A 14465-nucleotide genomic window follows, 5' to 3' on the forward strand; every position below is an offset into this window, starting at 1 on the left:
GGAACGAGGGAATTTTTTTCAATTTTTAAGGGTAATGTCTTCAACTAGATACGATTTGTGATCTTTTGACGTATTTTTGAAAGAAATCGGTCCAGTGAGAGCTGAGAAAAAGTGGCAACAGACACAAAAAAAAAAAAAAAAACACATCTTAGTAAAATTAATACCTTCTCCGCTTCGCATCGAAGCTAAAATCAAATACTCTTTATTATTAATATACAACCTCAAACATTGTTATATAAATTCAAAGTTTGTGATCCTATTTGATAAATATTATACAAAGATAACAAGTAATAACAATTTTAAATTATAGTTTTTTTTATTAAATTTCAGTGTATAGAATCCGATAATACATAACTANGATTTGCATCGAAGCGTTTCTTATGATAGTGATTTTAATCACTGTCAGATTAAATCTATCTGGACCCAACTATGCAATGTCTCCACTATGCCGCGACCCCACTGTGCTACCGTTCTATTTTTTATTAAATTTCAGTGTATAGAATCCGATAATACATAACTAGATCGCAAGGTGAAAAAGAAATAAAACAATAAAAACTATAAACTATGGAATGGCCAGCGGCTGCAATTAACTAAATATAAATATCACACAATACAAAATTTTATGTAGTTTTATGGGGTTGACTGGTATATTTATTATAATAATAAATATCTCAAATATCCCAATAAATAATTTATAATAACTTATTTATTGTCATAAAATAATACCCGATGAAAGAATATTTTATATACTATATAATATATTAGGCCAGTCAACGAAGAAGTTTGGCAAATGGCTGAAAAAATTCCCAACCAAATTTTTTTTTTTAAAAAGTTGAATTAAGATATGTATAATGACATACTAAAAGTCCTCATTGATTGGAATTGAGCTTTTTTTTACAGCCTTGCAATAGTTCAAAATATGAGCTTCTTTAATTTTCTCAAAAAATATTTAACTTACAACAAAAAATTTCGTACAAAAGTTGTTTAAAAGACAATTATAAACAAAAAATGTTTTTTTTATTTTTCCATTTAAACAAATATTTTTCGAGTTGCATTACATTTAATATGATTGCTAAAATTTTTTTTCGATTTTACAGTTACTTTTTATCATGTTATACTTACATTAGATAAAATGTTATAAATGCATATGTGTGTATGTGTTAGTTTATTTATAGTATCATTAAAGTGTAGCGTATATTAAGATACAACCGATTGAGTAGGTAATTGATTTGACGCTATATTGCTTAAACCCAACCAAACACTAAATTGTACATTTCCAAACAAAAATTTTATTATATCGATTGCCACCAGGAAAAGTAAGTACTTTTTTGTTTTTTAGAATATAATGTGAGTTTTATAAAATCGCTGTCTTGTCTAAAATAATAATATTATTTTACTAAAGTAGTCGAAAATAAAACGAATAACATGACAATATGATTATAATAAATTATTTTAAATGTGTGTTAATTAATTTATGTGGTTCAAAATATTTCAATAAGATAAATTGAAGTAAAATTAATTTTAATAATTCAAGGAAAATATGTTAAGAATAATATGTGTATCACACGTTTAATTTAATGGGTAAGAAATGATGGCAATCAACTTCATTAAAATCATTCATAGTTTTACATATTTAGCGAATTTTAATTTTATTAAATCAAGTTGTATTAATTTTATATTAATTATCTCAATATTTTTGATGTTATACCTAATTTGTGATTCAATCCGTTCCAATATGCTATCTGAAGAGTTATTGAATTTAAAGCCAACTAAAGTTAGGTTAACAAAACCAACGTATGGAGAAGTATAACCATGTTTATTTATTTATTTTATAATTTCACGGGTAGAAGCCTTTTTTACAAACAATACAAGTACATAAATTAGGTAATCGTAACATAGACAAAGATATATACTAAAAATATGTAAATTAATTATTAAACGCAAAGATAGAAATACAAAATTAAAATGAAATTAATTATTAAACAAAAAGAAAAATACAAAAATTAAAATGAAAAATTAGGGTCAACATTGGCATTAGACATAAGACGCCTAAGTGGCTCATTTTTTGCATAATTAGTTAGGTAGTGGGAGACAACAAATGGTGCAACAAGAAATAATAAGTACTGTTGGATACACATCGATCGAATTATGCTGTCAAGAAAATGTGTTTTTGATTATTCATGTTATCGTTGTGTTACATCGAGTTGTTGTCGGTTTTCTCTCTATGTTACCATTGACGCCGCCATCTTAACGCTTCTTCTGCTATAAGCTCTATGGCGTTTGCGAGCCAGTAGTTTTGTATTCGTTTTACTGTAAAAAGAAAATATCACTTTTGCGACTGTCGTACCCTGTGCGCTCAGTTTATCGCCGTTGGGTCTATATATTTTCTGAGATACATCACAATACCGTTGGCAGCATATTGTACACTTTGGTCAGCTACTTGTATTCGACTTCAATTGATCCTTTCAATATTCAACATTATCATCAGCCGTTTCATTTAGCAGATAGTATAAAGCTTGTTCATTTATCTTTCTAAGACTAACTTGTATAATTATAATTATTTGTTTATATCATCGCCTTAGTGGCATTAGTATTAAGTGTTCCCCCTGTCCACATTGGTGTATATTTCTTGTATAAAACATTTAATAGTTATAATTATATCTTGTGAAATTCATTCTACATTCAAACATACAGTCCACTCACCTTATTATTTATCTTCGACATAGCTAAAAAATTTAAGACAAAACAAAACCACGAACGTTAACGAACCCGCGTGAATACCACCGGGCGCTGCGTTCAAACAAGTACTATGTTTTAAACATAGTATATGTTGGAACCTTTATTAGAACATATGATAAATGCCCTTAAGTTTTTTAATTATAAATAAAAAGCTGTGCAAGATAATCTTAAAAAACTGAAAAAATCGATTAAAGAAATCACTGTAGAAAACAAGCTCAGTGAAGCTGAAATATTTGATCATATTATCGAAGTGGTAACATTTAGTGATGATCTTAAGGAGTTTAAATATTCACATTCTGTTGATAAATATAGCGATCCATTTATCACTAATTTTATTAACTGCTTATGTGGTGTTAAGAATTATCAAATACAAGATCAATTATTTATAAATCCTGCCATAAACAATATCGAAAATACAATTTTTTGTAAATTTTTTAAATTCAAATTTTATTTATGTGAAGTTTGAAAAAATAATCAAGATCGTAACATTTATTTGTTTATTTATAAAATTAATATGCATAATTCTTTTTACAATCACAGGTTGTTTAACAATTTCTTAAAATATAATATAAGTTTAAACAATTCATTTAAAATATTAGTGCAAATTAATATGACATAAAATATACAAAATTAATCATATTTTAAGATACACATAGTATGATATAACACTAGGGTTAATAAAATAACATATAAGGGTCCATATTGGCACTATTTAAAATTTGTCTGGACGGCTCATTTCTTAAATTATTAGTAGAACTAATTGGGTCGAACAATTGAAAATAGGAACGTGAAATTCTCTATAGAACTTTAAAATTAATAAATGACAAAAGATAAGTTGAGTATGGTAAACATTCACCAATTCATTTAAAAACTTTAGGTCAGAATCAATTCTACGATCCGCTAGCGATGTCAAATTGAGTTTGCTTGCAATGGCAGTATAATCATGAGGAACATGTTGAATATTCGATATAAATCCAGCATACGGTAAAAATGTCTGTTGCACTCTTTCAATTTGAAAAAGATAAAGAATGAGCTCTCCGAACAATAGCACCATATTCAAGAATTGGCAGGACCAATGAAGAATATAAAATTTTCAAAGAAAAATTAAGTTTTAAATTAGAAGGTAGTCTAAAATTCGAGTACCTTAAACGCTTTACACACTATTTTGATGTGTCTAATGTGCTATTAAATTTAAAACCAAGATCTAATACAAAATCGTAATAAAATATTTAAATACATTAGAGATAATTTTTGTGCAATAATGGTAAATTTTTTATAAAATATAAAACAACACAAAGTGCTAGTATTATTGTATGCAATAAAAATATGTATAGTATAATCAGGTGCAAGAAAACCTTTTCAAATTTTCTAAAATTATGTATTTTTTAAAATTACTCGAATTTTTTTTAAAACAAACTAATATTAATGAAAATAGGTTGATAAGTAAAATCACATAATTAATCAAAAACTAAAAATTATATTAATATTTTTTAAAATTTTTTTTTTGTTAAGGTTTTTATCAATCATGAAGTACTTTTATATGCATCTCTTATACTATATAAGGGTATCAATTTTGTTTTTTTAAGGTTAACAATATCTTTTTTTTTTTTATATTTTTTTAGCTTTATGACGACAATATAAATCACCTATCGTCAAAAATAGTGACATAACTCAAAATTTTTGATTCTTTTAATTTTCATATTAAGACAAATGAAATTTATTAAATTTTAATCCAGAAAAGTTCTATAAATTTACCATAAGGGAAAACGAGACAAGATGAACTTCTTGCATTTCAGAAAAATATAGTAATATTTTCGAACTTGTTTTGTAGTATTTTATAACATGTTAACCTATCAATGACAAAGTTTTCAAAAATAATTTAAAATAACACATATATTTTTTTATATCACACTTATACCATTTGAAAATATTGTTGTTTTTCGACGTCAAGTCATGAGTGTGAATAAATAATTACATATTTTTTATTGAAATAGTTAAAGATAAACATAATAAATAAAATGTATTAGAAATTTTAGATCTCATTCAAATAAGTATATTACTTATGAGGTTTTTTAAATAAAAATGAAATTGGGAAGTGGTTTTTTTTTTAATTTGTATATGGAATTTCTATATACAAAATAATTTCCCTATAATAATTTATTAGGGATATTCAAATCGATTTCCCTTTTAAAGTATTTTTATAATCCAATTTTTTTTTTTAATTACTGGGTTAACTACTTAATTATTAATTTTTTTTAATTTAACCCTAGTCATCAAATTTGTATTTCATTTCATTTGATCTTGAAAACATTGGTCCATAATTGCAAGATCAAAATTTAGAGTACAAAAACTAAATGATTTAAAAGCCTGTTGAAAAAGGGGGATTATGGAAAAGTAGTGTGGTGACACGCGCTAGTTTTAAATTTGAATTCTTTGACGGCTTAGCTGAGGTGAATTGACATCCGTTCTAGACACCAGTTGCCATTATTAACAGCCGGTATTGGCCATTCATTGTTTTCTAGTTGTCAGAAAAATTGTTATATATGTACATGTTATACAAATTTGATTTATTTTAATATTTATCTTTTAAAATATTGTTTTATTGATTTTTAGTTTTAAGAGAATATTAATAATGTTATGTATAAACTTGTTTAAATGAATGTATTTTATTATTAAAATAATGAGTAAAATAAAAATAATCACTTGGCAAAATTACCATATATTTCCAACAATAAAATACAATCACAAAAATACTGTTTAAAACATAGTTTACCAAAGTTAACAAATTCAATTCAATTTTATATTAATTTTTTAATACTCCCCCGTTTAAACAAATTCTTTTGCTATTCCATTACAAATACTTTTTAAAGCTGCTACATCATCGTCCAATTTCTTCACACTGGAATTATGAGGAGGCCAATATTTTAATAATTCTTTATTATGTTCTACTACTGACCGGAACGAATCCCATTCAATTTTATAGTATAATACAGCATCGTTTATATATTTTTTTTCATATTTAATAGGAAGTACTTCTAAAACAAGTAGATTTATATCGTTAAGTTTACCTATGGAATAAGTTTCTTTTTGACAACAACGTATTAATTCATTATGTATATCTTCTAGTTTGGGTACAATAATATTTAATTCTTTTGTGAAAAAATATATACCTCGCACACCCTCTAGGATTTTTGTATGAATTTCTCTCCATTCACTATTAACTGTATGGAATGTTGAAGTAGCCAATGCTCCATAATACCCCAATAAAAAAATATATTTGTACGACCTGTTAATTAGTGCTTTCTTCTGATACTCGTTTGGTTGAGTTTCTGTATATTTTACAAATACTTTTTTGAAAAAACCCACAAAACCATTGTTTTCGACGGATTCATTGTCTAACCAACTCCAATCGCGATCGGCTTGTACACGTTGTATACATAAATTTTCTTGGAATATTCTTAATATAAAAAAAATGTAAAAGATTTTAATCATATTTTAGTATAGAAATATTTTTTTATTCAATAAGAACTACAAAAATCGTTTTAATTTCTGACAAAATAAAATGTTTTTTATAGTGTTAAATTTTAAAAATTATATAAATAAGTAAATAAGTTATTAGTAAATAAAATGGTTGTATTATTTTCAGATTAATATATTTAAATATAAGCTGTTCATACAATCTTTAGTAACTGATTTGTTTAGATAATTTCATTTTCATTTAGTATATTGTAAAACGTTAATTTATTGTTGAACATAAATTTTCGTTTTAAAATAATTTGAAATATTGCTACATTAAGAAATTTATGTTAATTGAGACTTCATTTAGATTTATAAAACATACGATATTCTTTATCCAAATTATAATATTCTATTATTTTATAGTTTAAAAATTCATCATTAAAATACTTTATTTTGAAATAAAAATTCAAAAATAGAATCTTGTATAAATAATTATGTATTTAAAACAATTCGTTTAAATCTTCAAAATTTGTGTTTTCACGATATTATGAAATGGATAAACTTAAACAGAACACAATTAAATTAACAAAATTATTCTATTAAATTCTCATAGTATTAAGTAAATAAGATGTATATTAAATTTTCTAATTTGAAAAACTTTATTCCTTAGAAAGACCAATGTCACAATAATTTTATTATTCAACGCTATTTCTTTTTTATTATTCTTCATAAGATTTTACTAACTAAACTGTAAAACAAAAGACGTTTGTATTACATATTTAATACTTATTTTCATTAAAAAATAAAAATTGGAATTTTGTATATAAAATAAATTAGTATTTGTCCTTTTTTTACAGATTCAACAATACATGTGTTAAAATTACTTAAGTATAAATTTGTAAAAAAAAAATTGTAGACTACTCTTGTTATATACACACATAAATAAAATTATTTATAAATTTAGGTCTTATATCTGAAATTAATCATTGTATTAGATTCGATGCAAAGCTGAGAAGATATTTTACTATGTTATTTTTTTTTATGTGTGTCTATTACCACTTATTCTCAGCTTTCAGAATTGATGATCAATACATCAGAAGATCACAAATTGAATCTGGTCGCAGAGATTACCCTCAAAAATTGAAAAATTTTCCTCGTTTCTCATAATTAGGGGAAAGCCCCAAAACATTTTCAATTTTAAAAATTGGTAATTTTCAATGTTTTTAAACTTTTTTTAGTAAAACAAAATATTTTTATAGATACATTAGGTATTTCTCTATTATTTAGATGGGTTTTAAACTTATGTAATATATTTTACTATGAAAAAAAAAAAAAAATTCGAACTATAGATTGTCTTCATGGTGAAAATTGCACACAAAAAATTACTTAGTTCAAATAAAATTGACCTAGCTAAAATTTAAAAAAAAAAATGATTTTTAGTTTCACCTGAATTTAACAATTAATTTTTACAATTATAATCAAATTTCATTGTACACTCAATTGAGTAGATTTGTTTAACAACCTTTTGTTTGGTTTTTTAGTTACAGGAAATCATTAAAATTTATTAAATTCTGAATATTTCAATTGTAGAACCTTTTTATAAATCAAAAGTTACTTAGTAATAATAATTATGATTTCTATTAAAATTATTTATTATAATAAAAATGCAAAAAAAATAAATAGTGATTTAAAAAAAAAAATTCAACTGTTAGTGATTTAAATCACCGTCAGATATCATCATACACTTGTCCCAACTATGCCACATCCATACTGTGCCTCGACCCCACTGTGCTACTGTTTTTTTTTTTTTATAAGTGAGTTGAACACGTATGTTGCCATTAATATAATAAAGCTGACACCCGTTTAAGTGTTAAAATAAAAAAAATATTCTAATTGAAAAATCGAGAAGTATAAAAAACTAAAATAATCAAAAATGATTTTTGGTTGAAGTCTATTTTTCGATTTCTATTGCTTCCTTGTACATCCGTTTGCCAAAATGAGTTTCTTTATTTAGTATTTTTATTTTATGGAATTGTATGTCATGCCCTCTGTTTTTGGCATGTTTGGCATGTTCAGCTATTATAAAGTAGATTCAGATAATTTTCGGCAAATTTCAACAGAGAAGATGGATGGAAAATCAGCAAAACTTGGTGACCTATCATATACCAGACAAAAAGAACAACCAACCAACAACACTGAAAATAATTCAATATACGAAGAGGCTACAATCAACATAACAAATAATTGCCGGTGTAGGAAAGGAAGACCGAAATGTCAAGAATGCCGTAAATAACGTTAGTCAAAAATCGAAATGTTGTCAACAACATTAGTCAAAAACCCGGATACGGTAAACTACATTAGTCAAAAACCAGATGTTATCAATTTTATAAAAGCAGACTGTTATCAAGATAAGCCGCCAGTATAGTTGCAGCCACCGACTAGCAACCATCACTCTGAAGATGGACTCTGCAATAAGTCCGAAACGTCAGAACTCAACTGCAAACATGGATATATCCTTTAGCACTTCAACCAAAAATCATTTTTGATTATTTTAGTTTTTTATATTTCTCGATTTATCAATTAGAACTTTTTTTTTATTTTATCACTTTGGAGTCCCGACTAGGGTCTAAGTTCCGAGTTGGGCCCATGTTGGAGCAGATGTTGAGGAGCCGGGAGGCGTGGAGGTCTTGTTGTCTTGTCTAAAGCCTGGGTCAAAATAACGAATCTGATATTTTTTATTTAGGAGAATTTGCTTTTGAGATAAAACTTATTATAATTAATAATTAAGTTTTTTAAATTAAATTAAGTTTTATTATTATTAACTAAATTAGTTTGTAATAATAAAAAAAAATTTTGTTTTTTTTTTTTAAATTGCATTGCTTATATCTTTAAACATTATTTTTGTTAAATTTGTATAGTACTTCATTGTTTAACAAGACGACGTAATAGAATATCTGTTATAAATAACGTATTTTCAAGTAATTATTTTTAAAATATAAATGAATAAATTATGAAAGATAAATAAAAATTGTACAGTTGGCCTAACATTGCATTGTGTTTATAAATTATTTATATTCCTACTTAAAAGAAATAACAAAAGACAATTAAAAAATGGCAATTCATTATACATAAATATCAATATAAGTATTGTGTGTTATTTTAGTGCACATTGGTATTAATTTATAAAAATTTTATATTATTTATTTACAATTTTTTTTGTGCAAAATATGTATTTTTTAAACTATTGTTTTGCATTAATCATTATTTTAATTCAATCATTACCTTCATATTTTGTATTAATCAAATTAAGTCAAAATGAAAAAATTGAAATTCTTAATAAAATGCTTGTGAATGTGGATATATGGTATCAATTTAAGAGTATAAAAGTTAAATGTGGAAATATCCAAAACAAGCAAATTTATACAGTTAATAACATCTTTGATAATATCGCCTACAAAAAATATATATTCCAGAATAATATGCCATTAGTTGAAAAGCCTGATAAACTACGTTTGTCACAATATTTGCATGTTAATTCAAGCAATTATGAATATAAAGTAGACTTAATTTTTAAATTCATAAGGTGTAAATGTTGGAAACAAATTAAGTTTTGTAATCGAATTTTGTCATACATGACAAATGGTTATAAGATGATCTATGATAAAGACATAATAACACAAGAAAGAACAATGACCTTAAAAATAAAGGATTTGCTCCTTAAGAAAATTCAGGAATATAAAGAATTGGTAGGTAAACTTTTTAATTATGCATGTTTTTTTAAAAGGTTATTTCCTGAAGGAAAAGATAAAATAAGTGATGGTGATCTATTTTTTTCGAAACTATTGTCCATAATAAATATGCCATTACCTGATGGTGATAATATTGCAAATGATTTGAATGATAAATTAAAAAAATCATTTAAGGATATGCATAATTCTTCAAAAAATTTATGTATTTATTCAAAGAAAATTCCTCACAAGTTTTCGTATGACAAAAGTTACAAAGATTCTAAGTCGGCTAGTTTAGAATATAAGGAAAGCTTTGCAGAATATATGAGTAAATACTTTGATTTATTTGCAAAAGAAACTTATGAATTGTTTTCACAGTTGTCATTATATAAAAATTAGAATAATACATAAGATTAAATTATCAATTATTAATATTTATAAAAAATATATGAAACTAAAACTGAAAATGGCAAATCAGATTTTTATAATAGTTGTTATTTTAAGAGAAATCGAGTGACTCTTATTAATAAATTACCCCGTGAATTCAACACTTAAATTTTTATAATTATAGTATATTCTTATATTTAAAAAAAATATAACTATTAGCTTCGATGCGAAGCTATTAATTTTACTATGATTTTTTTTTTTGTGTCTGTCAATACTTTTTCTCATTTCTCACTGGACCGATATCTTTCAAAAATACAACAAAAAATTACAAATCATATCTAGTTGAAGACATTAGCCTCAAAAATTAAAACATTTTCCCTTTTTCCACGTAAATGTTGATAATCACCTAAAAAAATTATAATTTTTAAAATCTGTAAGTTTCGACATTTTTTTTTTTCTAAGAATTGTCATAACATATATTATATTTGAACCTTAGATATTTTCCTTTCATTTGATAACATTTTTTTGAAAATCTGATCCATTACCCACAAGAGAGGATTCAAAATAGCAACTTTTTTACAAAACTCGTCTTTTTCAAATTAATTTTTGAAATTGTTCTGGAAATAGTGCGTCCTTTAAACATTTTCAAAATAAATCAAATGTCACAAACTATAAATTAAAAAAAAAGAAAATTGTCCCGACGACTTATTTTCTACGGGCAAACGGCTGCCGTAGTTAAAAAACATTCTATTTTTATGTTAAAATTTTTTATTTTAAATTTTCAGCTTTAAATTGCAATAACATTTTGAAAAATGTATAGATCAACACAAATTTTTGTTTCTAAATACATTTTATATACCTATTACAATCCGACATACTTTTTATTAAATCGGGTAATTTCCTCTTATACAGGAGGCGTTAAAAACTTGAAACTTACGTATAAAAAGTATAACTTTTTCATCTTAACTTTTGAAAATTATCGGAAAATTCTGCGTCCTTTACATATGTTAAATTAAAGCTAACATTATGTACTATAAGTTAAAAAAAAAAAATTCGTCCCGTCAATCTATCTTCATTTTGCAAATAACTGTCAAAATTGAACAAAAAAATATAATTTCTGAGTAAAAAATCAACGTTATTTTAGTAAATAAAACTTCAATAACTTTGTGAAAAATGATCAAACCAAGGTAGTATTTTTTGTATAAACACCTAATGTATTTCAATTTCAAGGAATTTAAATATAGACACGTTTTTGAAAATTATAGCGAATCAATTATCATTAATTTTATTAACTCTTTATGTGGTGTTAGAAGTAGAAAAATTATAGATGAGAAATTTATAATTCCCGACCAAAAAAATATTCAATAAATAATTGATGATAGCATCGAGGTTTTTCATATCAATTTTGGATTAAATTTAGATATGTATGAAGGATAGCTAAAATTAAAAAATCTCATTGAAATCTAGTCTAAAAATTAATATAATGTAAAATTTGACATTTAATACACGACGTGTCAAGTATAATAATACTTTCTACACCCAGGTGCACAAAAATGTAGTATACATTATTTGTAATAAGAGAAATGCGTGATATCAATAAATATGAAACATTTTTATATTATTAATAACGTGAAACAATACTTGTTAAAACATTTTAATATAAATATATATTTCTAAAAGATAGCCTCCAGTTTCCTTATTTAACTGTCTATAATAATGATTTTATTTACCTATAAACGTTAAATTTAAAAAATGTAATAACGTTTAATACAATTATAAGTTATCAAACATTCTATTATAGTTTATCGAAAAGTAATTTAACTCTAAATGTNTTCATTAAAATCTTTGTAAAGTATTGCATATTTAGTGAATTTTAATTTCGTTAATGGTTTTTGTAATATTTTATTGTATTATTATAGTGCAGCTTTTATCATTCGTGCAAATAAAATATTCTGGCTCATAAATATATTATTTAAATAAAAATTAATTTTTATATTGGCTAAAATAACTAGTCTTTAATTTATACAAAGTTCCTATTTCTAAGTTCTATTTAATTCTTTAGATAATTAATCAAATTACTTAATTGTTTAAAAGAAATTATAAAGGGTGAATAATTGAAAACTATATCCAATTCATATTTAAATTTTAATACAAGATAAACAAGCGTATAATTTATTATCCTAAGGAATATAAAATTTATTCAGCTTTGTGTAACAATAATTTAAGTAGTTCNAAAAAAAAAACACATCATAGTAAAACCAATACCTTCTCAGCTTCGCATCGAAGCTAAAAGTCTATATCTTTATTGACAAAAAAAAAAAAAATTAAAAATCATATTTACTTAAATAAATTTTGATAGTTTAATATTAGGTCGCAAAATAATAATGTGCTGCTGCCAACACAGTATAAAAAAGTCTAACTCTAAATACACTTCATTCAAATCACTGAAAAGTTTTACACATTTAGCAAATTTTAGTTTTATATCAAGTAGTATGAATTTAATAATAATCTTCTCAATATTTATGATATTATACTTTAGTTCTGATTCAAGCTGTTCCAATGTGCCAACTGAAAAGTTATTGAATTTACAGCTAACTGACGATGTGTTAGATTTAGGGCCAAACAAAGATGAGTTAGATTTAGTACCAACTGAAGATGAGTTAGATTCTGTTATACGTCGTTCTGTATGGAGTTCATTCACTAGAACTTCATTTTATATTGATTATAATGGAGAAAAATATGATTTTGCTTTATATGGTGTAGAACATTCAAAATTTGATTTGAGATATAAAAAAGGTGGTATCATCTTAAATTCAATTTATGTGTGTCTTATTGAACAACTCTATAAAAAGTGTTCAAATGCAGCAAATCACTATAAGGAAAACTCTATAAAACATGAGGACAAATTAAATGGATTACATGAAGTATGGAGTAGTATAACCATGTTGGAACCTTTGTTAGACCATATGATTAACGCTCTTAAGTTTTTTAATTATAAAGAAAAGGCTGTACTAAATAATCTTGGGAAATTGAAAAATTCAATTAATGAAATCACCGTAAAAGAAAAACTTAGTGAAGATGAAATTAATGAAAAATTTGAAAAAATATTAGAGGTAGTAACATTTGAAAATAGTCTTAAAAAATTTAAAGATAATCACATTATTGTGTACGAAAATGCAACAGAATTAATTATTACTAATTTTATTAATTCCTTATGTGGTGTTAGGAGTTATATAATTTTAGATGAGCAATTTATTAACCCTAACCAAGCAAATATTCAAGAAATAATTGAAAATGGTATCAAGGCTTTTTATTTCGATTTTGGATTTGAATATAAAATGTTGCATCAGACAAATCTTAGAAATCTCGAGTCTAAATAGTATAAAGTGACATATCCCTATGACTAAAAAATATTTGCGTTCTTTTTTTCGAGAATGAAAAATTATTTGTTAATTTAAAATCTCAATTTATTTTTCTTTAAATAAACCTTTTGTTTAAATTTTTATCTATTTGATATAATTATTTGGAATATATTTCTGAAGTTTAATTTATTTCAAATTTTAATTTTATGCGAATTACAAGTAAATAATTTATAATAATCTACAGTTTACAATTTAAAAATATTATATCTCAAAATAATTATGTGGTGCTGCCTACAACACATAAAAAATTCTTATAATTCTAAGTCCACTTCATTAAAATCTTTGAAAAGTTTTACATATTTCCTGAATTTTAATTTCGTTAATTAAAGTAGCATGAATTTAATATTAACTTTCTCAATAATTAAGACATTATACCAAATTTATAATTTAAGCTGTTCCAATAATATTGGAACATATTATGCTAATTGAAAAGTTATAGAATTTACGTCCAACTGAAAATGAGAAAATGTTTTAATCCCAACTGATGATGAGTTAAAGTTAGTTATATGCACTTGTGGATGGAGAAATTTGAATGATACTTTATATTATTATGATCATAATNAAAAAAAAAAAAAAAAAAAAAAAAAAAAAAAAAAAAAAAAAAAAACACATCATAGTAAAACCAATACCTTCTCAGCTTCGCATCGAAGCTAAAAGTCTATATCTTTATTGACAAAAAAAAAAAAAATTAAAAATCATATTTACTTAAATAAATTTTGATAGTTTAATA

At 24.4% G+C, this 14465-nt stretch overlaps 1 protein-coding gene and 1 long non-coding RNA gene across 2 annotated transcripts in view; both read left to right on the forward strand.

Annotated features, from left to right (window-relative positions):
- LOC126903626 (uncharacterized) overlaps nt 1-13864 on the forward strand; it is a 46781-nt gene extending 32917 nt beyond the window's left edge. The window contains exon 2 of the mRNA XM_050681945.1: nt 13214-13864. Coding sequence (XP_050537902.1) covers nt 13214-13693 — 480 coding nt within the window. The 3' untranslated portion in view covers nt 13694-13864. The remainder of the gene's footprint in view (nt 1-13213) is intronic.
- LOC126903627 (uncharacterized) lies at nt 1198-3987 on the forward strand. Its single transcript, XR_007703541.1, has 2 exons — nt 1198-1316; nt 3617-3987. It is a non-coding gene; the product is annotated as an uncharacterized LOC126903627 (long non-coding RNA).
- Nucleotides 13865-14465: the final 601 nt, after the last annotated feature.

Source organism: Daktulosphaira vitifoliae, unplaced genomic scaffold (assembly GCF_025091365.1).
Source record: "Daktulosphaira vitifoliae isolate Bord-2020 unplaced genomic scaffold, ASM2509136v1 Scaffold_4, whole genome shotgun sequence".
Classification (NCBI taxonomy): Eukaryota; Metazoa; Arthropoda; class Insecta; order Hemiptera; family Phylloxeridae; genus Daktulosphaira; species Daktulosphaira vitifoliae.